The sequence below is a fragment of the Netta rufina genome (genome assembly GCF_964035555.1).
Source record: "Netta rufina genome assembly, chromosome: 3".
Lineage (NCBI taxonomy): Eukaryota > Metazoa > Chordata > Aves > Anseriformes > Anatidae > Netta > Netta rufina.
In genome coordinates this window covers 42,234,581-42,262,513 of record NC_140125.1, presented here as the reverse complement: position 1 = coordinate 42,262,513, position 27,933 = coordinate 42,234,581, and the positions used below count along the sequence as shown (strand labels likewise).

At 36.5% G+C, this 27,933-nt stretch overlaps 1 protein-coding gene across 1 annotated transcript in view; it reads left to right on the top strand.

Moving 5' to 3' along the window:
• The window catches only part of EML4 (EMAP like 4), a 156,531-nt gene that overhangs the window by 124,557 nt on the left and 4,041 nt on the right, over nt 1–27,933 (top strand). Inside the window, exons 9-22 of the mRNA XM_084283965.1 lie at nt 452–601; nt 2,114–2,183; nt 3,443–3,553; nt 5,822–5,917; nt 6,632–6,766; nt 7,003–7,138; nt 8,947–9,098; nt 10,620–10,745; nt 10,863–10,994; nt 11,586–11,653; nt 17,648–17,736; nt 18,989–19,086; nt 23,601–23,688; nt 25,015–25,113. Of these exons, the coding sequence (XP_084140091.1) occupies nt 452–601; nt 2,114–2,183; nt 3,443–3,553; nt 5,822–5,917; nt 6,632–6,766; nt 7,003–7,138; nt 8,947–9,098; nt 10,620–10,745; nt 10,863–10,994; nt 11,586–11,653; nt 17,648–17,736; nt 18,989–19,086; nt 23,601–23,688; nt 25,015–25,113 (1,550 nt within the window). The remainder of the gene's footprint in view (nt 1–451; nt 602–2,113; nt 2,184–3,442; nt 3,554–5,821; nt 5,918–6,631; nt 6,767–7,002; nt 7,139–8,946; nt 9,099–10,619; nt 10,746–10,862; nt 10,995–11,585; nt 11,654–17,647; nt 17,737–18,988; nt 19,087–23,600; nt 23,689–25,014; nt 25,114–27,933) is intronic.

The following is a 27,933-nucleotide window of genomic DNA, read 5'->3' as shown; positions in this document are numbered from 1 at the left end:
GGCATTAGGAATTTTCACACGCTTATTTTGAAAGGCCAGACAAAACCAATATGCTGGTCCCTGGCATGGAGTTACCCAAGCTCTGTTACTGAAAAAAGATCTACAGCCTGTACCGTGACGTCTTGCTGTTACCTAATGAAAATTCACATTAAGGATTTCTATATAGTGACACAGCTATGTTTGTTTTGCCTCAGTGTGCGTTATGCACGTTTTATTTTTACATCAATGAATATCACTTTAAGTGGTTTGGATTTCTGAAGTCTGATCCTATTCTTAATTTTTTTTTAAACTGTTAGTGAAATTGTGTTGTAGTTTCAGAAGAAAACATAAAGGGCACTTCATGGCATGAGAGCTCCCCAGGAATCCTTTCAAAATTTGTTGGATTTTCTTGTATGTGTGTGATATACAGTGATTATGAAAGCCTTGACTCTAAAAATATATAAATGTATAGATATGGGTATCGTGGAAGAGATTGTCGAGCCAATGTTTACCTCCTTCCTACCGGAGAAATTGTATATTTCATAGCATCAGTGGTGGTACTATTTAACTATGAGGAGAGAACTCAGCGACACTACCTGGGTCATACAGACTGCGTTAAATGGTTAGTATAAAACATTTGTATGTGTGTGTCATAATTCAGGAATGTATTTATTTTTAAAATTTTATCACTGTATCTGTGATCTCCTTAATGTCATCATGATTGCGGTTATTTTCTGTTTCATCAGTCCCTGTAAATTTCAGTGTATTAAGTGCCTTACAAATGAATGGTAATAGAACAGTCCACATTAGCTTAGGTTTTCTGGCTTAAATGTAAACTTTGATACATAGATACCATAGGATTGCCAGATTAGAGACAGGATATCTGCATAAATTATTCTAAATAGATGTCCCAATAATTAAAAATGGTCATCAGCCTAATTCTAGATCAGGAATTTAAAGGCAATATGGCAAAGGTGTAGACTTAAAGGAGAATTAGAAAACCAAATGGAAGACTGAAGAGTAATTTTATAATTTTTTTAATGGACGCCCCATCCAAGTATTAAGACCGTCTGGCATACGAGAAAGACACTTGCAAACAAAACATAAAAGCAGAAAAATTGAAGCCAACGTCATTGGTGGTGCAAAGGTTCGTCACTTTACAGTGTTAGTCTGAAGAGTAGCATCGGGCTTTGGTTTCAAGGTAAACATAGGCTCTTTGCTGTACCTGAATGGAAGAAAGGAGTTGCTCTCTAAACCTCTTTTTTCCTGGCTCTGCTTTGATAACTGTAATTGCTTGCTATGGGAGTAATGCTGTTAGTCTTGTTGCTAGTCTTGTTAGTCTTCAGGTTCATTCAGAAAACTAGACTGAATTGTAAACATTTTGGTGCTCATCACTCTGACTTCTTCAGCCCCCCTCCACTGCTCCCCCTTGCCTGTTTTTATTTTCTTGTTTCTTCACCTTTGTAATAATACAAAGAAAGAAAATGAGAAGGCTAGTCAAAAAATAAGTAGGAGTAAGAGGACATAGACTTCGAAATTACAGTATCTGTTTTTTAACATGGTCTTCAAAACAAAAGCAGATTTTGATTTACACTAAAAGTGCACCGTACTGGAGATTTTCATTAGTACAATTATGTGAGTAACTCATTTCAAGATTCAAGAAGTAAGGCCTGACTCCTGGGTGCACATGCCTTCAGCCATCTTTTCAACCATTTTTGCTCAGTTTCATGCTATCTCTTGATTTGGACATGAAGTATGCTCTAATGCTTATAAACATGGCAAAAAATAATGTCTTGGAAGTTCAACACGGGATGTTGCTGTTTTGTTACAGTGGACTCCCAGTATAGTGCAAACCTGAGATTTAGTTGTCTGAGCACATGTGAAGGTGGCTCTTTGGGCACTCCTGGTTGCGTGCCTGCAGCCATTGCAAAAACCTGATCAACCCGTCAGGATTTTGCAGTATAATATGCCATGAAATAGTCTGTCAAGGAAAGCATTCAAGCTGTCTTATTAAAAGTGGGATCTAGGATCATAAGTGTCTTTCTGAACTTCTGTTGAAAACAAAAGAAAAAAAAAGCTTTCAGTTTTGAAGGCCAATGACAGCAAAAGTGAGTCATATTTCTGTCTGTCTTAGTCTTGCAGTTCATCCAGACAAAATTAGAATTGCAACAGGACAGTTAGCTGGAGTGGATAAAGATGGAAGGGTAAGTAATAGAGCTGTCAAACAATAGTCTCTTGTTCTGAAAATCAGGAAAAAATGAAAAAAAAAACTGTATTTGTGTGTGTGTGTTTTAATTTTATCATCACCTTCTGTTTGCTGTTATTTTTGTAATGCATTGCATATACTGAGATATTGTGCTGTTTCTAAGGTAACAGTAGTATCTCTAGCGAAAGATAGTACCATGGAAGCACTCAGCCATACATCAAAAAGAGAAGAAGCTCATAGTCTTTTATCTGTGACATGAGAAACTTGGTTTTAATTCTGAAGGCAAATCTGGACCTTGTAATTGATTTATAAAGCCGTATCATTTCTGTCACATATTTTTCAATAACTTCCCAGAGGAAAACAAGACCCCAGTACAGTGGGTCTGTGTACTCCTAAGGCTTCATGGGAAAGGAAGCCAAATTTGGGAGTCTGTGGAAGGTGTGCCAAGCTGCCCTACAAACTTGCTCAGTTGAGGACAAGCATAGTTAAATGCTCTTGTCCCTGGCTGATGATGAACTCTATCACAATTTGAATAATCGGATTATCTTCCTGAAGTTACAGATGGAGGGGAAAAAAATAAATAAATCAGATACTTTGAAGTGCAGAAACATGTTAAGTACAACCCTTTCTCAGGTGTTTAACTTAATGTCTTATTTTCCACTGAGCATTTGTTTAATCTTGTTATGATTTTTTTTTTTTTATGGTGAATGCTGTCCTTAAGACAATTTAATTCCCACTGCATTTATAATTGTTTCACATTTATGCAGCTAACTTGCTTTGGGATAGCACTTGGATGAAATATTGCCATGGAGGTTTTCATTCACTGGTTATGGTTAGATGACTCAGTGCACCAACATTGTTTTTTGGCATGTTTTTTTTTTTTTTTAATTATTATTATTATTATTATTATTATTATTATTTTCATACTTTTATGTTTTAAAAAATAGGGTTTGATCGCTTGTTTCAATTGCTGTGTGAGATTTTTAGGTCTGGGGTTTGAAATGCAATATGACTCTTCTATTTTTGTTCAATGGTTTGAATTGGGCTGAGATTTATTTTCACAGCTACCAAATGCCTTCTTGATGTTTGCAGCTTGCGTGCGGTGGGCAGAAACTGTCTTGACAGCAGCAGCATCAACAGAGGCCATATGCATTTCAGTCCACAGTTCGCAGTTTGGGTAGCTTGACATAATTTTTAAGCCTGTGTTTGACACTTTTGCCACTGGTGACACCCATTTGTCCTGTTGCTTTTGCACAGCCCTTGCAGCCCCATGTGAGAGTGTGGGACTCGGTGAGCCTGGTGACGCTGCAGGTCATCGGCCTGGGGACTTTTGAGCGTGGAGTGGGGTGCCTGGATTTTTCAAAAGCGGTAAGATGGGTGCTGCTACCTGGTGTGTTTTACATCAGTTATCCAACCCTGTGTCAACTAGCAAGTCTCTGAACTGAGATTTCTGAATGCGATTTCCTACCTGACCTGCTTTGGTACTAAAAGTGTGTCAGTAAAGTTTATGCATACTCTATAAAAACAGCTGACAGCGAGTGAGGTGAAAAAACAGGAAATTGCAGATGTAAAATTGTGGCAACAAACTAGCACTACATATAAATAGCAGACACTGACATACCTTGAGTAGAAATTAAAATCTGTGCTGGGTTTTATGGGGAGTTATTGTTTATTTAGATGTTAAAAGCAAGTTTATTACTGAGGTTCATGAAGACATTTTAGTGAGTTCTTATGGAAAGGGTAACTTTTCTGTTTGCACAACTGGAATAGGTTTTTATGCACCAACAGAAAACTTAATAAATAAAAAAATAAATAAAAATCCTCTGCCATTTTCTTAAGGTATAGTTTATTCAATTCGTGCTTCTTAATTTTGCATAGAATAAAAAACAAAAGTCTTGTCACTAAACCCACAAAATCTATCAGAAGTAGTAGTAGTAAACAGAAATGTGTTGTTTGGCACTGATAAAATTCTAATTTCAAAATTGCTGCTAAGTTTATTTTGTATAAAAGACATGTATTTTAATGTTTAAGCTACCTTCATGCTTTTGCCAAAGCATTAAGACATATCAGACCTCTTGAAAACCCACGCTGTGATTGTTGCATCCAAGAATGCAAGTGCCAGAGAATAAATGCAAGTGCCAGAGAATAAATGTATCAAAAAAAAAAAAAAAAGAGAGAGAGAGAAAGATAATCAGCTGTATTTTGCTTATAGAGAAATTGAAGCACAGAACAATTAAGGTGGGAAGGGACCTCTGGAAATAACTCATCCAGGGCAGACTGCTTAGGACTGTACAGTTGTGTTTTGAGGCTCTCCAGGGAAAACCTGTTGAAAATAAATGCTTATGCTCCCTTGCTGCAGCTTCACTAAACTTTGAAACATTACTTAGTTATGTATAGGTATTGACTTTCAGGATATAAACTTCTTTATAAATAGGGTGTAGCATAAATAAAATAATGTGAGAGAAACACTGTAATTCCTATTGCTGTAACAAACCAGGAAATTTTTAAACTCAGTTTTCTTTTAAGATGAATAAATGCATTTTTCAGCTTTAATAATAAAAATTAAAAATAATAAACAAAACACTAAGGAATTCTTTTGAATATCATGTTCTAGTTTTTATTAGACTGAGAGTTGAATGTTAAGTATCTAGTAGAACTATGTTTTTAATCACATAATCCCACTAAACTATGCAAGAACTGTCTATATCACCAATACTGTTTCCAATTAAGTGGAAAAAAAAAAACCTTGAAAGTATGTTTTCATATTGCTGCTCATAACAGTGTTAGTGTTTGGGAACAGAAATTTCAGCCACCTTTATTTTCATAATTTGTTAGAGAATGCTGGCTGAACTGCAAGAATCAACTTTAAAATAAATAAGGCCTCCTCCAAAACTTTCTACAAATGTCCTTGAAACAACTGGTTTGTGCAAGTATGTGTTGCTGTGAATAAGTATGTTTTTGTTCTAAGAATCTCTGTCAATTCTTTTAATTCTACATAGCTACATTTACTGTTTTGTTGTAGAATTTTTAAAAATAAGACATTTCAGTTATTTAATACAGAGGATATAAATCTTCTTGCTTCTGTAAACATCATTTTGTTCATAAAGTGTTACCCTAGCTCCAGTTTTACCAACTACATAATGAAACTGCTTGGCACTTAATGTTCTGTGAGGGAAAAAAAAAAAAGAGATGTCCTTTCAAAATGTTACTATTGCAAAGTTGTGTGTATGTGACGGTGACATTTAAGAAAGAAAACCACAAGCAGAACTGTGTGTTCTGGAACCTGGGGAAAAACAAAGTATTTGCAGACTAGAAAAAGGAATAAACACTTATGCTACTAGCATGATAATACAAAAGAGCAAGAAAGAAAGAAAGGGGAAAAAAAAAGAAAAAGAAAAAAAAAGAGAAAGATTTGGGTATCTTTAAAGCTTTCTTAGAATATTTTTTGAAGCATGATGATATGTGGTGTGATTATACAAAAATATGTTTTACCTCTAAGAAAAAAGGAAATCCCTTAAAAGGGAGTTGCTAAATTTATATTTGTCCTTCTGTGTCTTTTAAATATTACTGCCATGCCCCTTGTTTGAACAGGGCTTAATAGTTCTTTTTCAGCACCTCTTATTCTTTTTCCTTTAGGATTCTGGTACTCATTTGTGCGTAATTGATGACTCTAATGAGCATATGCTTACTGTGTGGGATTGGCAGAAGAAATCAAAAGTAGCAGAAATAAAGGTAAATATTACACAAATACCTATTTTAAAATGCAGGTGTTTTCATTACAAAAATATAGTAATTTTGTGAGACACAAACTTGGTTTTACATGGAAACAACTGTGTAATTCTGATGAGTTGTATAAGGGCACAAAAGAAATGTATTCTGAATTTGTATTCTGGAAGGGTTTTGAATACTGGAATACTTCTAATTAGATTTTACTCTTCCATAAGGACCAGTCCAAATAAAGTAATTCTCTTAACATTTTCCTAATTAAAAAATAAAAAAAATAAAAAAAAATCCTGGACACTTTAAAGAGCTGAAGTGATGGTTCAGCCTGTAATTGTTTATATTATATATATACACACATACACACTTCTAGACATTCCTTATTTTCATTTCTGTCTGAATCAAATTCCGCACATTGGTTCTTGGTATATGTACATTTGTAGATTGCAGTCTGAATTTTTTTTTACTGAAGTTTTATTAGCAATAAAAATTTAAAAAAGAAACAAACAAACAAAACACCTTATGAATATGGGAAAAAGCAATACTTAAATGATATGTGCAGTTATTCACACAGTCAATTTATCAGGGAACACTTATGGATTTTTGTATACATGCAACATCCTGTGTAGTTCCTCCTATCTTTGGTCTGAAACTTGTAATTTTACATGAGTTGCTAGTAAAATTAGGATATGAACATCTGAATAAATATTATTTCTGTTATTTCAGACTACAAATGAAGTTGTTCTTGCTGTGGAATTCCATCCAACTGATGCAAATACTATAATAACATGTGGCAAATCTCATATATTTTTTTGGACCTGGAGTGGCAATTCATTATCAAGAAAGCAAGGGATATTTGGGGTAAGAATGTCTTGATATGAGGTCAGTTTTAAAACAGTGGAAGGATCTGTTCATGCTGCCTACAAATTTGCACTGTTGTCACCTTATACTGTTTGAACAGAGAGGTAAACAAACAACAACAACAACAAAAAGATTAAATTCTCTTTGTGTTTTCAGAGTTATATGGGAATGGATATGTTATTATAACTACTTAGAATACAAACAATTATCCCTTCCTTCTGTTTATTTTGTTTCAGAAATATGAAAAACCCAAATTTGTTCAGTGTTTGGCTTTTTTGGGAAATGGTGATGTGCTCACTGGAGACTCAGGTGGGATAATACTTATATGGGGCAAAACTACTGTAGAATCTACTCCAGGAAAAGGACCTAAAGGTAGGATACATTCACAGTTAATTGCAGATTAGACTATCTGTAGAAGACAAACATAAAGAATTGCATTAGAATAGTAATAGGGAAAAAGACTTAGCTGTGCATGTACACTTCTTGTATTAACAACCGGTACTAAATTCCTTCAGGTCTTATGAATTTGGTGACTTAAACACAATCTAGGGTTTATCAGTAATTTATGAGACTGTGCCTGAAGTGAATGAAAACTAGTTTATCTAAATGTTTTGCATTATAAAATTGTGAAGCTAATCAGATTTCCTTTCATCCTGTGATTTGGAAAAGGCTGTGCAGGCTAAATTAACTTCTTAAGACTTAACATTGTACAATACTTGGTCTCAGAGGAATATTGTTAAGAGGACTTGTGTGTGAAGGGAAAATGTAATTTACATCTGTACCAATTATGCAAATAAGAGTATCTAGTTAAGACAGTGTACAAGTCCTGGCTATAAAATATAGTTTAAAAACCATTTTATTTGCACTTTGAGTTAAACTTGGTCTTTATGGCAAAGGTTTTGTAAAAAAGAAAGAAAAACTATTTGTTACCAAATTTATGCAGACCTGGCACAGCTGAACCCTAAGGTAATTTATAAATTCAAGGATAATTTATTTTACTTGGCAGCTATTTCAAACACTCTGGGTTAAATTGGTATGCCAGGAAAACATTCATGTAAAAAGCATGTAAAAATTCATAAAAAAGCATGTAAAAATTCATAAAAAAAAATTTAAAGGTAAGTCTGTTTTTGTAGGTAGATTTTTTTTCTTTCAAGCTAACTGCAATGGAAAAGTAATTTAACAAATTGTCTGATATTTAATTTTGAGGTTCTTCTTATGCAAAATAACTTTTAACCTGTATAAGACTAAAAGTTAACAAATATAACATTTATTACGTCAGTGTAACAGAATATGAGATCTTTTCATTGGTTCATCACATGAGAATTGGTCACAGTACTTATCTCAAACTTTTTCACAAAGTGAGAGCATGCCAACTTGAACTGACTTGAGCTGTAGGCATAGTCAGCTTAATTAAGTTGGCATTTATTTGGATGGTGTTTAGAGTTTTTCTGTGACTGCTGCTTGTATATATGCAAATCTTCAAAGCCTCAGAATCTTGCTTTATTAAAACACGATTTTCTAGAGCAATTCTTTTCAAATACAGACACAATTGGGATGCAAAAGGTTCTCTTTTAACACCTTTTCTCATTCGGTTTTACTCTTTATCATTCTTTCACGTGTTTTCCTCAGAGTAGACTACTGTATTGATAGATGCCAAATGCTGTTTAATTATTTTTAAGCAAGATGACATTGAGTGTCAGATATTAGCATCATGCATCCTGGAACCTTTCCTTTAAATAATTTACTTTTTCCCCTTTTTTTTTTATTCCCATGAGACTTCAGACAAGTCTTTGAGTTTCTTTTAACAAAATAACTTTAATTCTTTTCTAATGATTGCTTACTAAATATTTTTCAGACAGTTTTCCTTGTATGTGAAAAAATTGTGTTCCCTTGGATAGCAGAAAATTTGAAGTATTTTGCAAATACATGTTTTAGGGCAGTCAATCTCAAAAAAGTTTCTCTTGAAAAAGGGAGGCCTTTTGTTTTATCCCTTTATCCTGTAAGAAAACACTACCACCTTGTGTTTGCAGTACTAATGCAATACTAATAGCCCAACAGTGCAACTGTAATTATTGGTTGTACGCTGCTACTTTATTCTTACGCCAAAATGTATAGCTTCTTGTAAACCTCAGGTGAAAAAGTGAGTAGTGTTCTGTATTATTTTCTTTTCATGCATATAGGTGTATATCAGATAAGCAGACAAATCAAAGCTCATGATGGCAGTGTATTTACCCTCTGTCAGATGAGGAATGGAATGCTGCTAACAGGAGGTGGGAAAGACCGAAAGATCATCCTGTGGGATCATGATTTGAATCCCGAAAGGGAAATTGAGGTAAGAAGGCAAGAGTGACAAAGAAATTGCATTTTCAATGTATGACTAGCAAACCTGAGCCCTTCCCACTCCTTGGAGTATCGGTATTTAGCATCTTCTGTTTTCTGTCTTTTAGTTTCTGTCTTTTAAGTGGATGAGGGTGTTTTATAATAAGCGTATCAATTTTCAGCCATGAAATAAGCCCATATGGGGTTTTTCTTTTCTCCTTCCTTAGTTTCTTTTATTCACCCATTTTTTGAGGATTTTCATTAATTTGCTCATGTTTTTCTTAAGTTTGTCTGTCTGGACAAATGCAATGTTATCAGGATTTTATTTTAATATGGAGTTTTTGACATTATATAGAAATATCAGTAGGATATATATGGCTACTGTTCAAAAATTAGTTAGGTTGAGGAACTTCTCTTTATCTTAAAAACAGGTATTTAATGTCGATGTATGTTTCTGATTTGGCTATATGACAGTGATGGGGGTTAACTGGAAAAAAGTATATATTTTGAAAATGAAAATACTTATTTTGTCCTCACAATAAGATGGCCTTTTGAAATAGTATGTTCTTAAAGAGTTTTTCTAGTAGTTGTTTACTCCAATTGTGTCCATTTCTAGAAACATTTAGATCGAACTTAGCACATATGTTAAGAAAAAGAGTTTGTTACTATCTTGAGTCCATTGACCTTTACAAAGCCTGGCTGAGACTAAGTCCATTTTGAGTTACCCTGTACAGCTCTTCGGCTTTAGTAACACGCTATTCATATCAGTCTCTGTTTTCCTTTTTTTAATATGTTATGTTAAACCTAATTTTTTATGTTGAGAAATATTACCAGAGCCCTGGTATATAGCTTTGTGAACAATTATAATGATTTTCTATCCTAAGTGTCTAATATTAAAGTTAGCATGTTTTCTAATGCAAAATCATTTAGAAAAAACAAACAAACGTATGCTGTAAAGTAGAGCACTGTATTAGTATTCAAGCATGCAATAAGCAAACTCAATAAAACTTGGAGTCATTGCTGACATAAGGCATATGAACATTTACGTAAGGTTAATCAGGAAGCATTAAGGAAATCAGGAAGCATTTACTGTGGGCTACAAGATCCCTCTTAATTTTCACAATGTGTTTTGAAAAGTAAACAGTAACTATATATATATATATATATATATATATATTATTCCTATCCTTATATGATGATTTGTAAGAATGTGGAGTACATTTATTTGGTGTGTTTTATGCATAAAAGTCCATGGAACTCTTTTGTATTTTTTTCTACTAATACCTATTAAAATGAAATAATTGTGATTGTTGTGATTGTTTTGGAGAGAGGTCCTGTTGTATATGCCTGTACTGAACAAATAAATGAGGTAAGTTTTGGGTCAAGTCCTGATCTATTGTATGTGTGATTAGATTATTCCTTTGTGCTGTGAGAACTGCAGTTCTGGTACTGTTATTGTGCACTATTTATAGACTTCAAAAATAAGTGCCTATTAAGATACATGATGTGCCTTTATAAACGTTTCTCTTCCTAGGTTCCTGATCAATATGGAACAATCAGAGCTGTAGCAGAAGGAAAAGCAGATCAATTTTTAGTGGGTACTTCACGAAACTTTGTTTTGCGGGGAACATTTAATGATGGTTTCCTAGTAGAGGTACAGGTGAGTACACTGATTTTTTTGAACGATTACTCGAAATTGTTAGAGCTTCCCTGATGGTGTGCTAATTTGAGACTCTTTGTGTTATTTGTTATTAAATCACATACATGTTCTTTACAGGGTCATACAGATGAACTCTGGGGACTGGCATCGCATCCTTTCAAGGACTTATTTTTAACATGTGCTCAAGATAGGCAAGTTTGTATGTGGAACTCTGTGGACCACACACTGGAATGGACCAGGCTGCTAGATGTATGTCAACCCTTTAACATTAAATATAAAACTGGAAAATAGCAAAAAGCATTAATTATCTGAAGCACCCTTGCCCTATGTCCTTGAGAGAAGCAAAAATTCTGAAACTGTGGCATTAAAAAGCCATTCAGAAGCTTTGATAAGCTTAACACAGCTCTTCAGAAGTTGTATATACAATAATCTGATTATCATTGTCCAATGCCATTCTAGCAGTCCAAGTCAGGATAAAACTCCAAGTCATTTGTACTTGTTACAGTTTAGCTTTTTTTCCCAATTACTAAATCTATCTGCAGAGGTTATCATGCAGATATAAAAGGTATGGCTTCAGAAGTCCTTCCTTATTGTCATTGTTTGTTTGTGAATTCTGTCTTGTACAAGGATATGTGTAGACAGCATATTTTTACACAGAATTTCAGCTTTTTACTTATGAGAAGGTCATGTAGTATATCAGTGATAGGTTAAAAAAAAATCTGTGAATTGCAAGTGTGCTAGCTAAGTAGATTTTCTTTTGTCAATTCATGTTAGGCTTTTAGGGTAGCTTTGGTGTGTAGAGTGGACAGGAAAATAACATGTACATGCCTCCTTATTTAGGAACCAGGGCACTGTGCTGACTTCCATCCCAGCGGAGCAGTGGTTGCAATTGGAACACACTCGGGAAGGTAAGGGAAGGTAACAGTGCATCAGCTGAGTTGTGATGATCAAAAGGAGACATTTTGATACTATGATTCTTTTATATTGAATGCATATATATTTTTTGCTTTATTCTTTTGCATTAAGTTAACTAACATGAAAAGTTGGGGGAGAGGGGCAGATCTTAAAGGGATTAGATGGAGACAGCTCTTTTTTTTTTTTTTTTTTTTTTTTTTGTGTGTGTGTGTGTGCTGGGAGGGTTTCACGAGCACTCATTTCTGACTTTACCAGGTATCATATATTTTATCGTGTGTGTATAACATCAGTTTATAAGACAGGTACAGTACAGATCTTTCTCCCTTCCAAATCAAACATATACAAACTGTTAAACTGATATGGAGAGGCAAATGAACAGGCTGTAGTATTCTACTTTTGTGTAAGTGAGAGGCTAAAATGGCACATAGCTCAATAGTACTTGATTACAGCAGTTCATGTTCATCCTAAAATCACTGCTTATTTCAAAGCTATCAAAACATGAGTCAAGTCCTTTAACTCAGGCTTCTTTTAGTGTTAGAAAAAAAAATTGTCTCAATTCATATCCAAACTCTCTTGGGCTTGGTATCATCTGCCATGAAAGGAGTTCCACGTAATGGATTCTTAGCAAGTATCAACTAAAAGGAAATAAAGACAAAAAGGATATTCATAGCAAAAGGAAGGTTGGAGAAGCTGATAGGAAATTTTTATTCTATTTCTTATTCACATATTGGTAAAATAACACGTAGTACATGTAAGAAAATTGTTTCTTTTTGTGTTAAATGTGCCCCTAGTTTTTTTTATACGTAACAACATGCCTAAAAACCGTTTAAGTTTTGGTTTCAAAAACTGCTAAGCATGTACAACACCCTTTAGCTTTCCTGGAAAAAACTAAATGTTAAATTTCTTTTCAAGGTGTTTGGTGTTTTTTATCCAAGATGATGATGCAGTCTGCACTAAATACATTACATACGAAATCAAATTAGAAAACCTAGTGTACCCTCACAAGAAAGATCTTGCTGAGCTCTTGTACATTTGATTTCCATGTTGTGCTTTTCAATATTTTCATCTCTTTCTAATTACAGCATTAAACTGAGTAGGTATTTCTACCTTCGTTAAACAGAGCAGCAGATACTGGCATAATAGAAATTGAGACAGGGAAAAAAAAAAAAAGATCAAGCCACATTTCTGGGTAGCTACTAGGCATTTTTGAAATTACATCAAAGCACAACCAAGGCATATTGAGTGGTCAGAGCATGCAGTCTGGTGTTTGCTTTTGACTGAGTTTTTTTTTCCTCTCAGAAGGTTTAACATAACTTTTTTCAATTCAGCAGTTTTCAGTTTAAATTCTTCTTTTAAAAAGAAAAATTACTTCAGGCAACCCACTTACACTGTATTGGATAAGTTTATGTCAATGGCCCGGTGCTTTTTTTTGTTGCTGTTGTTGTTTTTGTTTTGTTTTGTTTTTTTTTTGGCGGTGGTGGTGTTTTACCAAGTTCTTAGAACTAAGCAGTTACATTTTTACTGTTCTGTTTTATTGTGTTCTGAAATTGCATGATTCAATTATAGGTTTGAGACATAAACTGAATTGAAGTGGGGTCTGGTAAGTGCACAAGTGGATGAGAAATAGATGGAGTTGTGAATCCAGATAAACAGAACAGTTTTAGATTTACTGACTAACCAAAGGCATCACACAGTGCTTTCTGCGCTAAATAATCCAGTCTAAGGGAGGCGTTTCCCAGAGGAATGAGGTTGTATGATAAATTTTGGTTACCTCAGGAGAGAAAAGAATCAGGCCTTTAACAAGTCATTTAATAACTTACTTGATTTATAGCCCCAAGCACATAAAGCAAATGTTAAACAAGTCTAATTTGTTTAGGATTCAATAAACCCAAATCTTGGCTGTGTATGTCATTGCATCTCTAGCACTGTTTTGCTTCATGCACAGAGGTCAGTGAGGCAGGGATAAGGAATGGGAGCGCTGACAAGGTTAGGTTTGATGACTAAAATTGTGACATTGGAAGAAAACTGATTTTTTTGCCTCTTCCCATTCTTGTCCACAGCTTCATGGCAGTGTGTTTTTATCAGGCTGACACATCATGTTTCTGGATTGGTTTTCACATACTGCTCCCCATGAAGAGTATTTCAGTATCATTTCCCTTCTTTGCGTTGTCTGCAAATGATCTGCTGCAGGTTTTGTTCCCACTTCTTTAAATACCTGCTGCATGTCTGGTCATCGTTTGTCAGTGACTAAGCCTGGTTGGAGAGAACTGATATTTTTTGTGGAACCTGCTGTTTGCTGGAAGAGCAGATCTGAAAAAGCAAAATAGGCTGGCAATTGAAAATTCTTCCAGAAAAATGAGTTTTTCAAAGCATTATATGGATAATTTTACCATGCTGTCAGTGGTATTATTTGCAGGGAAGTAGATCTTCCTGTGACTACTGTAGAATATTTTGAGTACTATTGATATAACTGCTCAAAAGCACAACAGAAGAAAAAGGATAACAGGATTCTTGCAAAAATACTAATGTTATCAAGAAAACTGAAGGGTGGGAAACAATACTAGTATAAGTCAGAGCCCCAAGGAGGTAAATAAGTCAGTAGAGTTACTCAGATTTAAACCAGTTCAGTATTTGTGGCAGTAAGATGAATCCCAAACATTCCAGGGAGCAGTCCAACCAACTGATGGGTTGGTTTGTTCATGTATACATTCAGCACTCTGCTTTTATACCTTGCAGGTTCAACATTCTTTATTACCTAAAAGTTGTGGAAATTTCAAGTCCTAGTGTAAAAATATATCACTATTTTAGAGTACTGTTTCCCTGGTGATTTTGTCAGACAAATTCTGTACTCACAGATGTAAATTATCAGTAATAAATGTCTGTGTCATGGGTCAGAATTTGCTTTCCAAAAGAGTTGTTTACAGGATTTTTGTTTCTAAATAAATAATTTATTTTTCAGATAAGTTATTTTAAAGAAAGAATAGGAAGACAAGAAACAGATAAACATGGTGAAAGTTCAGTTTTGTTTAATTTAGCTCACAAGTCAAATATGTCATTTTCAATAATAATGGTGAGAAAATCAATACAAATCAGAAAAAGTAAAAGAGCTGCTATTTTTACACTCTTCAACTGCTTATTTTGTCCAGTCTGCAGATCAGGAGTTAGGAGAGTTAGGAGACATCTGCCAGGCTTTGCAGATCCCAGCCAAGTGTGGCATTTCCAGGGTTGGCTGCTGTTTGCATTTTGCATACCTTTCATGCTGGGAGGAAGATTCTCTCCCAAAACAGTCTGAAGGTGGACTGCAACTACGGGAGATAAGGGCACATGTGGAGTATGCCAGTGAATGGCTGTAGCTGCTAGACTGGAGACAGCTTTCATTGAGATGGGTTTTCTTGCTGGCAATTACAAAATTTGCCATAGCTTTGGGAGAGTTTGGGTGATTGAAGGGAGCACGTCTGATTCCAGATGGTGGAGGAACCAAGAAACAGCTGAACTAGATGTGACCAGCATTTCCTTTCCTAAATTAGTATCAAAATTGTCACGGTGCGCTGTTTCCACGGTTAGCTAAGACTGTTCTTAGTATCTTTTGTTCAGAATAAACTTTGGAGGAGGACCAGTGTGATGAAATACTTTCTTTTATTGCCCAATGGAATTCAGCAATTTAGGACCCTCAGAAACTCTGTTTTTGATACCACCTCTGTGCTTTCAGTACACTGGATTTTTATTTTTTTTTTGCATGCTTTTCCAAGCTTTGGAATTTCATTTTGTGTAAGAAACGTGTTTACTGGAGGATTACTTGGCTCAGGTGACAACTTCAAGAACCCAAAGAGCCAGCATTGAGAGGCATGTCCCTGGTGCAGAGTTATCACTGTCCTCATTGCACAGCATGGCATGGGAAGAGGAGGTACCCGTTCGCTTTGTGGAAGAAGGCAGCTTTTGGTTATTGCTTTGTTCATAATTAATTTTCTTATCACCAGGCACCAAAATTACAATGCTCAAAAGAAATAAACAGGCATGATGTTCTCGAGTCTTGACAGATTTGCCATACAGTACCGAAGTTTTCTGGTAGAACAAAAGGTCTTCTACCTCCCTCTCTGCTGTCCATGCACAAAAGGTGTGTTGCCTGCCTGGGCTGAAGCAGTAAGGAGTCTCCATGCTGTATTGGATGCAGGAAAACAAAGTCAGAATGGGGCAGCAGTGCAGTGGCTGCGGACCAGCTTCTAGTGTTACTTGAAAAACAGATGCCGTCAGCTCAGTGATGCCTCCATGTGTGTTCTACACAGTTCTGTTGTTCCATCGAGATATAACTCCAGAGCAGTTTTGCTGTCATGGAGTGATTTTTTTTTTCCCACTGGCAGCAATCTATATGGCATAGGTACATGTCTCTCTCTTTCTCCATGCCAAACCATTTTCGTGTTCATTTTTGTTTTTCAATATCTGCATGGTTATCAGACGGGTATAAGAGAAATAACATTTTACTGGAACACTTGGCAGGGACAAAGGCAGAGGCAGAGTTTAAACTGAATGGCAACTTGCAACTATTAACGCATTCAGATAACCTGCAAAGCTTTAGTGTACAGATTAGAAGAAATCAAAAGTATGCATTTTGGAGTACAGCAGAGAAACACTGAGTGTGGTTTCTGCTGCTGTCCATTGAGAACAGATGAGCTGTTTTCCACTGGCTCCATCTGTCTTGCATGTAGATTGCTCAACAGTGAGTGCCAGGTGGGGCTGTTTTTTCATGTGCATGTTATTTAATTTATTTATTTCATGTGTTTCTCTAACCACAAGCTGGGCTTAAGCCACTGGGACCAGGCCACTTTCATATACCAGGCTGCCAGACACTGGGTCAGCACAACCTAGAACCTTATCTCCATCCATAGAAAACACCAATGTGTGCTGCTGCTCCTGGGGGGTTATATCAGCTATATATGTTTCTGCTGTATTAGACGGTCCTAGCTTTTGCTATATGTTTGTTCTCTTGAGTTTACTATTAGGTATCTGTGTTAGATGGTGGATGGAATTGGCTGACTCATATCCACAGTCTGAGCTTGCTGTTTGCTGATGGGTACAGAAACCTGGCCATCATGTACTTCAGCAGTGCTGAGATACAAAGTCTGAAGCACAGAAATTAAACTCTGAAGACAGCTGTAATGTATTTAGCCATGTTGACATCTTAGGCTTTTGTGACATACGTGTCACAGTGTATGTTATACACAGCAGAACAGTGGCCTGTTCCCAATAGCTTTATATATACCTTTTTTTTTTTTTTTTCTAATTGAATTTCATTGCCTTTGTCTTGGTAATATTTGCTGTATTTTTAGGAGTTAGTTTGCAAAAAGCTCTGGTTCTGCTGATCTTTCCCAGTTTGCTGTCAGTGGCCATTTCAGTGTACAGACCGCTAGGCTTTTATGAGCATCTAGGAGTTTTTCACCTGTGCCTCACAATTAATACTGCAGGGTAAAAGTTATTGCTAAATAATAAATAATACCAAATAGAATAGGTTCTGTGTTTTGAATGAGTATGGAAATGTTTTCCATTTCCTTCTACTTTGTATTTTTGTTTTTTAATTTTGCTTTATAAAAGTCAAAAGATCAGTTTTTAAATCAAAGCCATTCTTCAAAATGGGGAGGATGTAGTAGATTAAAAATTCAGCTATACCTTTAGGGCTTCAAGATGAGAAGGTGCTGTCATGTTAGCTATCTGGTGACACATTTATCATCCAGGAGATACTAAAGTTATTACTACAGTGTTCAAGGGAGAGAAAAAAAAAAAAAACTGCTGCATTTAAAATCTTATATAAATTTTTAACTGCAACTTGTGTTGAAAACCAGAAAAGCATTCTATTAAAAACAGATGTTCACTATGCTACCCTTAAGGGCTAGTGTGAGAAGATGAAGCAAATCAGTGATTATTGCTCTTTTGCTTTCTCTTATTTATTTTTTTTTTCCTCATGGAAGTGATACTCACTGGAATTCTCTCTCCAGGTGGTTTGTTTTGGATGCAGAAACGAGGGATCTGGTTTCAATACACACTGATGGCAATGAGCAGCTCTCAGTGATGCGCTACTCAGTAGGTAGGCAGACTTGTACATTCAGAATAATTGCTTGTTTTAGTTTCTGATGAATGAGATGTCTGTTCTGTTAAGCTGTGTTAAACTATTCCCCAGTCACTAGAAGAGACAGAGCTTTGGAAAGACTGCTTTATCAGATACTTAATACCTCAATAATAGCAATAATAATACCTGAATACTTGACAGCAGATTTGGTTTTTCTATGCTAAATCTTGGAGTCTTGTAACTGCAAACATTAGTTTCATTTCCTAGCCTTTTCTTTATGTTGATCAGTGCTGTCATAATAATGCTCTGCTCCCAGAAAAATTAAAAATTCTCAATTAAAATAGTTGGCATGTTAACAGAAAAGAAAAAGCTGTTAATAAGCTGTCTACCCAGATAGTCTGTAAATAGCTTAGCATTTCAGCAATATATTAATAAACTTTGTAGTTAAGTTTTCAAGTTTATTAATACAAGACCATAAAAATAAGTGTAGGTCTGTCTGAAACTCAGAGCTGTTTAAGGACTTGGTGTGGGATTACATGGACACCAAGTCAGTACTGGGTCTCCTCTTCAGAGGTAACATGACAGATCCACAGAGGCTGAATCCTCTCTGTTAAAACTGGGTGGAAGAAGAATCTCGTAAATCTGTTTCTTGTTTGCTTTTGGATAATGTGCAATGTCAGTGAGTAAAATGCTCCTCTGCTGCTGCCACATCTGATAAACACAGCAATTTATTTCAAAGCACCATTGTTCATTGATACTACAGTGACTCAAGGCAACTCTCAACCATGTATTTTTTTGTTTTAAGATGAGATAATACAGGTTAGAAAACCGCTTATAATATTTGAATGATCCACTTGTTCTTTACAGCTTATTTAGTGCAGATTTATATGCAATCTGCCTTCTACCATGCCCCCAAAAATCCTGTAACTCCAGAATAAATATAGTTTTGTAAGTTTTTTGTAATACAGAAATCTCAAGCCTGCTTGCAATCAACAGTTTCCAGAAATCCAGTGCAGTCTGAGGCTTTTTACCATGTCCATTGGGCATTTACTTAAAAAGAGCAGAGGTGAAAGAACTTGCCCAAAAAACTTAGCCACAAAGTAGACAGATACTGACTGAATATAATGTAAACAGTTATGTATCATTAAATACAGCATGTAAGCAATATCTTAAATGAGAACATTGTTTTGGTGATAAATCTGAATTCATTAACATTTGGAAAATAAACATTCTGTTAATTTCTATCTAATATTCTGATCTTCTATTGTAGATGGCACCTTACTTGCAGTTGGATCCCATGACAATTTTATTTACCTCTACATAGTAACAGAAAATGGAAGGAAGTATAGCAGATACGGAAAATGCACTGTAAGTTTTGGAGCAAATATAATCAGCAGTTATTGCATGTTGATGTTATGCATATACTAAGATGTTAAGCAGTGTAACAAAAAGAAAATGTATCTTGTTAGGTTCATATTTTGCCATTTTTAGTTTTGGTTATACCTTTTATGTCTTTTTCAGCATTTGGTTGATTTTAAACTGCAACCTAATGTGTACTATGACTTAGTTGCCAGGTGAACACTTTTGCATTACATATGAATAATTTCTTAGACTATTAACTGTTCTCTGTAATGGAAAATTAACAGTAAGATGCAGAAGTGTCTTGAATCTAGATGCTGAAAAAATCTTTCTGGGAAAATATTACACTTGTTTGCAGATATTTTTGCACTACTGATAAAGTATTCTTTGGACCAACATAGCATTAGATGATGGAATTTTGTTAGAATATACAATTTTGGAGGTTGCAAATATGTACTGTTTTCAACTGCAATTTTTATTACAGCATTTGAAATAATACCAATAAATTTCTGGTCTGGGGTAAATAAGTGTGTTTTGCAAATAGTGAAGTTAATTTTAGAGCTCACATTTACATGATGTTTTCTCTTTGCTAAAATGATCTGTTCAAAAAGGACATACATTTTTCATTTTGTTTTTAGTTGTGTAACACCCTGGCCCTAAGTCCAGCTATCTCTCTAGGTTGGTGGGAACATGTACGTAATGAACATCTGAACCTCAGAGGGATTTGTAAATGATGTTACAAGAATAGGTTCACATATCAAATGTATTTTTTAAGAATACATCTCCTGCTGAAAACAGTTTTCATGTGTTTATAATCAATTGCATTCCTTTAGTTTTAAAAATAGGAGAACTTGGTTAATTTGAAAGTGGAGGTGAGGGGACCATAAGCCTCATTTGTAATTTGTAATATATTTTTTCTTCTCAATCTTTGATACAAGATTAGCAGCAGAAGTTGTCAGGGAAGAAGTGAACAAGCATTAGGAAGTCCTTTAGTGCCACGTGTGGCACTTTGAGAAATTTCTCATTTTGGGGGCACTTGGTGAGGATACCCCACACTATCCAATGCTACTTGAGCATTGGGCATTCTGGGGACTCCTTGATGGCAGTTGTGGTATGGGGCGAGCCAGGGTGGTGACAACTGGCCAGATCCCAACACAGCATTTCACCCCATTACTTATTTTTTAACCACAAAAGATAAAATCACTCTAATCTTAAAATATGTAATATCTAGCTTGTTATGTACTTTAGGATCCCTGAGTTCTTTGAAGAAGTATGGGATCATGTACTTCTGTATATCCTATGTATTTCATTCAAGAGAGAGCATGTTATAATATTGTAAACTGATGCCTGGATCTCTTGCCCCTGTGTTGCAGGACAGTGTTTCAGAGAACAACTAGTTTGCAGATAATACAACTTTATTAAAGCAGTAAATGTGTGAGTAATAAGTGGTCTCATAATTCTAAAGCAGCTAATAGCTGGGTATATTGATCAACAGCCAATTTTCAGTGCACAGAGGATGGTGAAGCTGTGCTGAATTATACCCTTCTGAAGAGTATTCCTCTTCTTCCTTATCCTTTTCTTTCTCATGCACCCTAAGACATTCTCTAGTATGCAGCCTCTTATCAAGCATCTACATGTCTGTCTGTCCCTCTGCCTTGGCAGTGGAGGGGGTTTGTAAAAACTGGGTTGGGAGAAATTTGCATTGATATACTTAAACAGAAGGGTTAATACTTCAAAGCAGATTTCTGTTAACCATTTTTTTTCATTCTGAATGACAGCATGTAGAAGCCAAAATTAGAAGCCTGCTTTCTGTCAGGGCAGAGCTCCTCTGACCCTTGCAGCCTGCACAGACTGACCGACTGTGCGGCGAGGCTGCTGATCGGGTTTCACCCACCCTCTGCTGCCCGACGGCATGCTGATGGCCCGAAACTGGCTTGATGTGAAACAGGGAGGCACCTAGGCGTGCTTGGAACCTGGAGCTCTCCTGGCCCAGGCCTGGGTGCTGGCGCCGTGCCATCTTGGCGTTCTTCTGTCATCCAGTAGCCTCGCGAGTGACCTCCAAGTAGTATGACTCAGTCCTCCTGCTAGTCAACTTCTGGTTGTTTCTTCCAAGCTGAAAACATTGTTTGAATACTTTCAGAAGGATTTTATCTACTGAACCAACATCAGCTTGTGTATAAGGGCTGTATTCACACTGTTACATTTAAATCCCCTTTCAGTCACAGTGAAGCTTCCTTGGGGCTCCTGGAGAGGCAAGGCCCTGACCCGTGAGCGTGTCTCTGTGGTGAGGGGTGGTGGTGGTTGTGATCAGAAGGAATTTCAGATTAGCTGTAACAACCACTTTGGCTTGTGCAGCTGTTTTTCGAGGGCTCCAGCTATGCAGACAGCAATGTGAAGGTATGGGCTAGGTTATGAACTTCCTACGTGTCAACAGTTCAAGGGTAGCCAGCGCTGGTTCTGTTTGCTTTACATCAGAGATATGTTAGCAAAGAAAAAGCAAGTGCTCAGCATTTACCAAGAGGGCTGAGGGGTGAAAGCCACATGGGCTGCGAATATCTGATAACATGAGGCTTAACCTGAATAAGTCGTGTGCCCATCCCGTAGGCTGTGGCCATTTTGACCCTTGTACCACTTCAGTCTGAAGCAGATAAGCATTAGCAATGAAGGAGAGGGTTTCCATGTGACCAAATACTTTTATTTGCCAGCGATAATGTAATTATGTTCATTGTACATAAAGGTACAGAAATGGAAAGAGTAAAACGTTGTATCAGTGGTGGCTACTGAAGAAGCATTTTCATAGAAAATGGGATTGTCCTTAATAACATGGACAATGTTATGTTCCGACTCATCATTCAGCAATTGCTTGCTGGAAGGGATTTTCCAGCATGGAGCCCCCCGGCCAATTGCTTTGTTCACTCCCCCACCACCCTTAGGAATTTTAACAGCTGCCAAATGTCTGGCAGGATTTAGTAAATGACTGACCAATTCTTTTCCATGTTGGAGTTAGCTTGCAAATTTGAAAGCTTGGAAAACAGGGAGGGGGGGAAGAATCCTAGCCAATAGTTCATTTATTTATTTATTTTCAAAATACCAAGTTTGCCTGTTGATATCGTATATCCTACCTGTGACTGCAAAGCACTTATGTCAATACGCAGTTCCTCTGCTTGAGACAGACTGGTTCATAAGTGAATAAATCTTAAAGGCTAGCTTTTCTCCTAAATATTTTTGGAGTATCTCACAGAGGACCAGGAGACAGGGTTGGATGTATTTCCATGTCTAACTCTGGGAGCAGTCAACATCTCCTGCACTTTGCTGTAGAAGAGGCTGGCATGGCAGCTGGACCAGCCTGTGTCCTGTGTGATGCCCGTCACAGCAGGGGCAGGCAGGCAGGCCTCAAGGCCAATAGCCTTGAGGGGAGTGGAGGGACAGTGTCTTCCTAATGCCCACCAAGAAAGGAAGGGAGCTGAACTGGCAGCTGTCAGTCATGGAGATGGCATGTTGTTGCCCAGCAGATTGGCAGGGAAAGGGAAAATGGACAGTCTTGCCTGGAGGAGAGGAGCAGTAAAAAGAAATGGAAGGATGAAAGAGGAGTGAAATGGATGTCCAATTTCTTCACTTCCTATCCGTCCCTCTATAAGTAACTAGCTCATTCCTAGCCTTTAGGAACATGCAGCTTCTCTGGAGGCTCCCATTTCTTTATTATTACTGTTGCTACTACCAGCAAAAGAACTAATACACAGGAAAAGCATGCTATCCAGATGCATTTAGCTTCTTCAGAAACAAAGATGGATATTTAGCACTCCATGTGGCATTGCATAACTATGCAATCAGGCCAAAGTTTTTTGATTGTTATATAGGTGACCCTGTGCCTATATGTAGAACTCCTCTTGAAACTGGCATTAACATGCATGCAACGTAAGACACAGAAGCTCTCAAAAAGCTTATAAAGGTGTTCTTGTAACACTTCACCTTATTCTTGTAGTTTTACATGGTGGTTATTAATCAATGCATCCTAAGCTTTTAGGATAAGCAAAGAAATAACCAGAATGTGGATGCATTTATTAAAATTGTTTTTAATTTATACAGGAATAAAATGTAGTCCCATGCATCACTTTTCTGGCAGGAGTCAAAAAATGATTCTTTGCAAGTTTACTTGCCCTTCTTTTTTAGCTGCAGTGTATACTTTCTTAATGCAAATACAAATATGAGGTCATCAGTATTTTAACAGTGTACCTTCTCAGAGTAAATCATACTGTGGCCCAAGAGGGACGACAGTGTTTACAAGTGAGGAATTTGCCGTGCCATGGGAGAGGCAGGGTGCCCAGCCTGCGTTTGTTTAGCTGTTAGCAAGCATGGCACTGGGTAGTAAGCAGCCTTTAAAGGAGTGTGAGTGAATTGTAGCAGACCAGGGGATGGGTGGGGAGGTGTTTTTTTCCTGTTAACCATCCCATCATTGGATGTAACTGCTGTTGCTGTTTTATTTAAAATATGTTTCACATTGTTGTTACTGCATTCTTCTTTAGGGACATTCCAGCTATATTACACACCTTGATTGGTCCCCAGACAACAAGTATATAATGTCAAACTCAGGAGACTATGAAATACTATACTGTAAGTATGACATCAAATATACTGGAAACAGAAATATGTATTCATTATCACAATATTTAAAAGAAGGTGTTTGATCGAGACTGTGCAAAATGCTCCCTGACAAAGGAACTAATTTGAACTTTTGTAACCTGATATCTTGATGTTATTCAGAGCTGTGTATTACCTAATGGCAATGCCAAATATAGCTTACTTCTTTACAAGGTCATAAATCAGGTTAACAGCTTAGAATTTACAGAGCAAGTGGCACTACGTTTTGATGTTGGCCCAAGGCTCCATAGATTGAAAATAATATATACAGTTGTCTAATTACTGTCAACAGTACCAGTTATTTGGGGGGAATAAAATCAGCAGGTCTGTGCCACTGTTCTGTTCTGTTGGCTTTTTTTGTGTTTTCCTTTTGTGTGTGTGATTGCTTTTTTTTTTTTTTTTTTTTTTTTTTTTTTTTAAACTTGATCTTGGCTGGTGATGTTGAAAACTGAGCAAAGTAATAATACTACTTCAGTGAGTTAGTGTTGATAGCATTTTCACATTTGTCTTTTTAATATATGAAAAGGTGAATTTAATATATAGTAGTTATGTCACAAATTCAACTTACATAGTGCGTTTTAAACTACTTTTTATATTCTTTATATGGTTTTAACTAGAACAAAAGGATTGTAGTTCTTTTCCTGTAATAGGCAAGAAGAGCCAGCAGTTTAAATATCTGGCTCCTTAATATGTTCTTTCTGCCTCTCACTGCTTAGGTTTCAAATCTGGATAGTGCAGTATCTGAATGTACCAAAAGAAAGTGTTGGTCAACATAACCGCCTGTACAGGCAAAGAGCTGTGACCCATTAGTATCAGGCTAGTTTGTTGAAAGATAGACTTTCTTTTGGGAAACAATTTTTCCTTTCCTAGTTACAGTTGAAAATCTGTCCAAGACTCCTCTGGCAGCAGTTTCTCACTGTTTTAAAAGCAGAGTTTCCTGAATGCTTGATAGAATTTTAGCACATCCGTGGAGCTATACTGAGCATAGACATTCTGCTATTACAGAATTTATTAAGGCATTTTGTACAGTAGGGGACCAAACTGCAGGGAAACGTTTCTTGAGGTACACTGATCTGAAAAGGGAAATGAGAAGTAAATGTGGCTTTTAGATATGAAGCAAAGCTTCAGATGTCTGGGATAAAGGTAATGGTGTATCTTTGTCTCTACATTGAAATTCCAGGTTGGTTTTAAGATCCATTTTGCTACTACCTCCATCAGTTTTAGGATCTTCAAAGACCACATGTATAAATCCAAAGTTACGTGCCGTAACTCATGATTCACTTTTTTTTTTTTTTACAGGGGACATTCCAAGTGGCTGCAAGCTAATCAGGAATCGTTCTGACTGTAAGGATATAGATTGGACAACATACACTTGTGTGCTGGGCTTTCAAGTGTTTGGTAAGCACAATTTAACCTTCTTTTAAGCCATTCCTTTGCATTGTGTATTTGTGATTTCTTTCTGGCACAGAGGGGATAGCCCAAAGAGATGACCACAATACTTGCCTGTGATACAGAGCAGTGGATGCTCTACAGACAGTGTATAATTGATTTATATTTAATCTTGAAGTGTAGATTTGATTTTTCTGCTATCATTTTAGGCTTCTAGTTTGAGGGACTTCAAACTTAAAAGCTGGTATTTTAAAGTGCTTATATGGTACAGGTACATTGATCTTTGTGTATGTTGATTTGGGATAGAAACAAGATAATGCAAGTATAACTTATAGGTTGTGACTTAAAATCATGACAGCCCTTTGATAGTTGAATGAATAACACACACTGCTTCTAAAGAGCAAAAATGCTTTGAAGATAAAACAGATTCTTTACCTAGTGGTGCATTTTTAACATGTAAAGAAAAAAAAATTACGGAGCTCACAGATCTGATTTCAGTAGTGCAGTTTGAGACTGTGGCCAAGCATTTCAAGCAGCTTTTGCTGATGGTAGCTCTTGCAGCTTTCTGGAGCTGAATACTTTCTGGAGCTTAGTGTTGTTTTGATGAAAATACTGGCCTGAGAACTGTGCACTGGGTTGCATATGTGCTTGTTTTTATTCAGTCTGTCTGTGACATCAAGAATGGATGGCTGTTTCCTCCTAATGTTCTGCACATGCAAGCCTAGGCTGATGAAGGCTATCAGTCCACTGTAGTCATTTTTGCGTTTTTTTGCTGTTGTGGAGGTACAACTGAAATAAGTGTAACACAAACACCTTTTCTAAGTGGAGTATCAGACAATTCAAGCAACAATAAAGTGAAAATCAAAGCTCTGTTCCACGTTAATGTGACCTTTTTCTCTAGAAGGAATGTAAATGCTTTGTAAGGCAAATATACCAAATGTTCCTTCAGGCATAGCCTGGGATCTGATACCATTTTACATTTTATGCAGAGTACTTATATCTACCAGAAATTCAGAGGTACTAGAAGGTAGCTTTGTTGCTACTGAAATTGTACCGCTACATTTACTAGTACAAGAGAGAGAATAAGGGGAGCAGCTGAGTCCCAGCACTTTCCCAGAAGCATCCTTCACTCCTGACCTAAGGAGACAAGGTGTGGGAGTGCAGAAAGAATTCAGTTTCACATCTGAGTCATTGACTTACTCTCTTTAATAGCTATTGGCTAAAAACTGCTTGTGACTGGAGCCAGGCTGGAGATGATCAGCTTTCATAATCACCATTTTGAGAAGCCATTTTACTTTTTGTTTTAAAAGAGTAGATAAGTCTGCAAATCCTGTCTGTATTCCTTTCTGGATTAATCTGAACTCTAACCTAACTCTGGATTAAGTTTAATTAGTCTCAAGTTCACTAAAAATCTTCAAAATGCGAATGGAGCTGGGAATGAAGTAGGTTAATGTGACGTTATTTTGGGGAAGAACAGAATATATTTAAACTTCCTAGCCAAGATTCATCGTGCTTTAATTTTATATTGTCTGGTGGTCTGATACCCATTACAGAATTGTAAAATTATGGATTGGTCCCAGACAAAGACAAGTATTTTCCCATTAAATCAGACAGTGCAGCTAAGTCAAGCTAGCAGATACTTGGTGCCTGAAGATGAAGTCTGCCTTGACTCTAGGGTGAGCTGGTTCAGCGACCCAACAAAGCCACGGGCTGCTCACTTTAATGTTCAGGAGAGAAGGTTATGTTTATGGGGTTTTGATTTTCAGGGTTATACATGTATATTCTACTGATTCAGCTCTGTGGCAGTATGTCTGTAAGCACCAGCATTGCACTGTTGTCAGCAGAAGAAAGAGGATGGAAGAGCGTGGTGGGGATGAGAACAGCTGCCAGTATTACTGCAGTGGCGTAGTGGTATCATCATTCTGCACCCCTAGCACTTGAAGTCACTTCCTTGTTTACTGCACATTTTCCACACTTTTCTCTGAGCAAATTCTTTTGAGAGGCCCAGCTGAATATCTTGAATATTCGTCTTCTTAATCTCACATTAAAAAGAAGAGGAAATAGCATAGCTTTTTGGCACAGCTGCCAAAGGTGCTAGCTGAAACTTCAGGAAACTAATTTGAAGTTAATTTATTACTCACGTCTGATGACAGTGTTTTATAGAGGAATGCAGGAGAAAGTAGAATTCATTCATTTTGAGCTACTTGAAAATTCTTTAATACATTTTTCAGATTGATTTTATTAGTTCAAGAGTACTAAAATGTTTCTAAACATTTTCCTTAGCATTTTATGTCTTTAGCATTGCTACAAGTGTAATAAACTGCCTTGGATAGTCCAGAGAAAATAAAGTTCTGACTCCATCAGCTGAAGAATGGGGAAAAAACAACAACTTTGAAGTTAAATGTTATTTGCAATTTTGCTTAAAAAGAAGGCGTTTGAAAAAGATAAGGCAGTGCTATGCTGGCAGCTTGTAATTGTAGAAAATATTCATCAGCATGTGTTATGTGTTTTTTATTCTACCAAAGCCAGTGACTATAAGGAGGAAGAAATGTTCATATCTCATGATGGACATCCCTCTCAGTCAATCAGACGCATTTTTATTTTTTTTTTAATTGAGGGGAAATTGAAGGGAAAAATTCCTCATAACTCCCTGATTAATCAGAAAAATTTAGTCTGAGCTATAAAATCTGGCATCTTTGGCATATGTTAGTATCTTATAATACCTTGTTTATCTTTTATTCAGCCTTTCTCACAGATGTGAATCACCAGTTTTGTAATGGGAATCTCTGAGGCTCTGAGGTCTTTATTTTTTGTTAAAACTACAGCCTC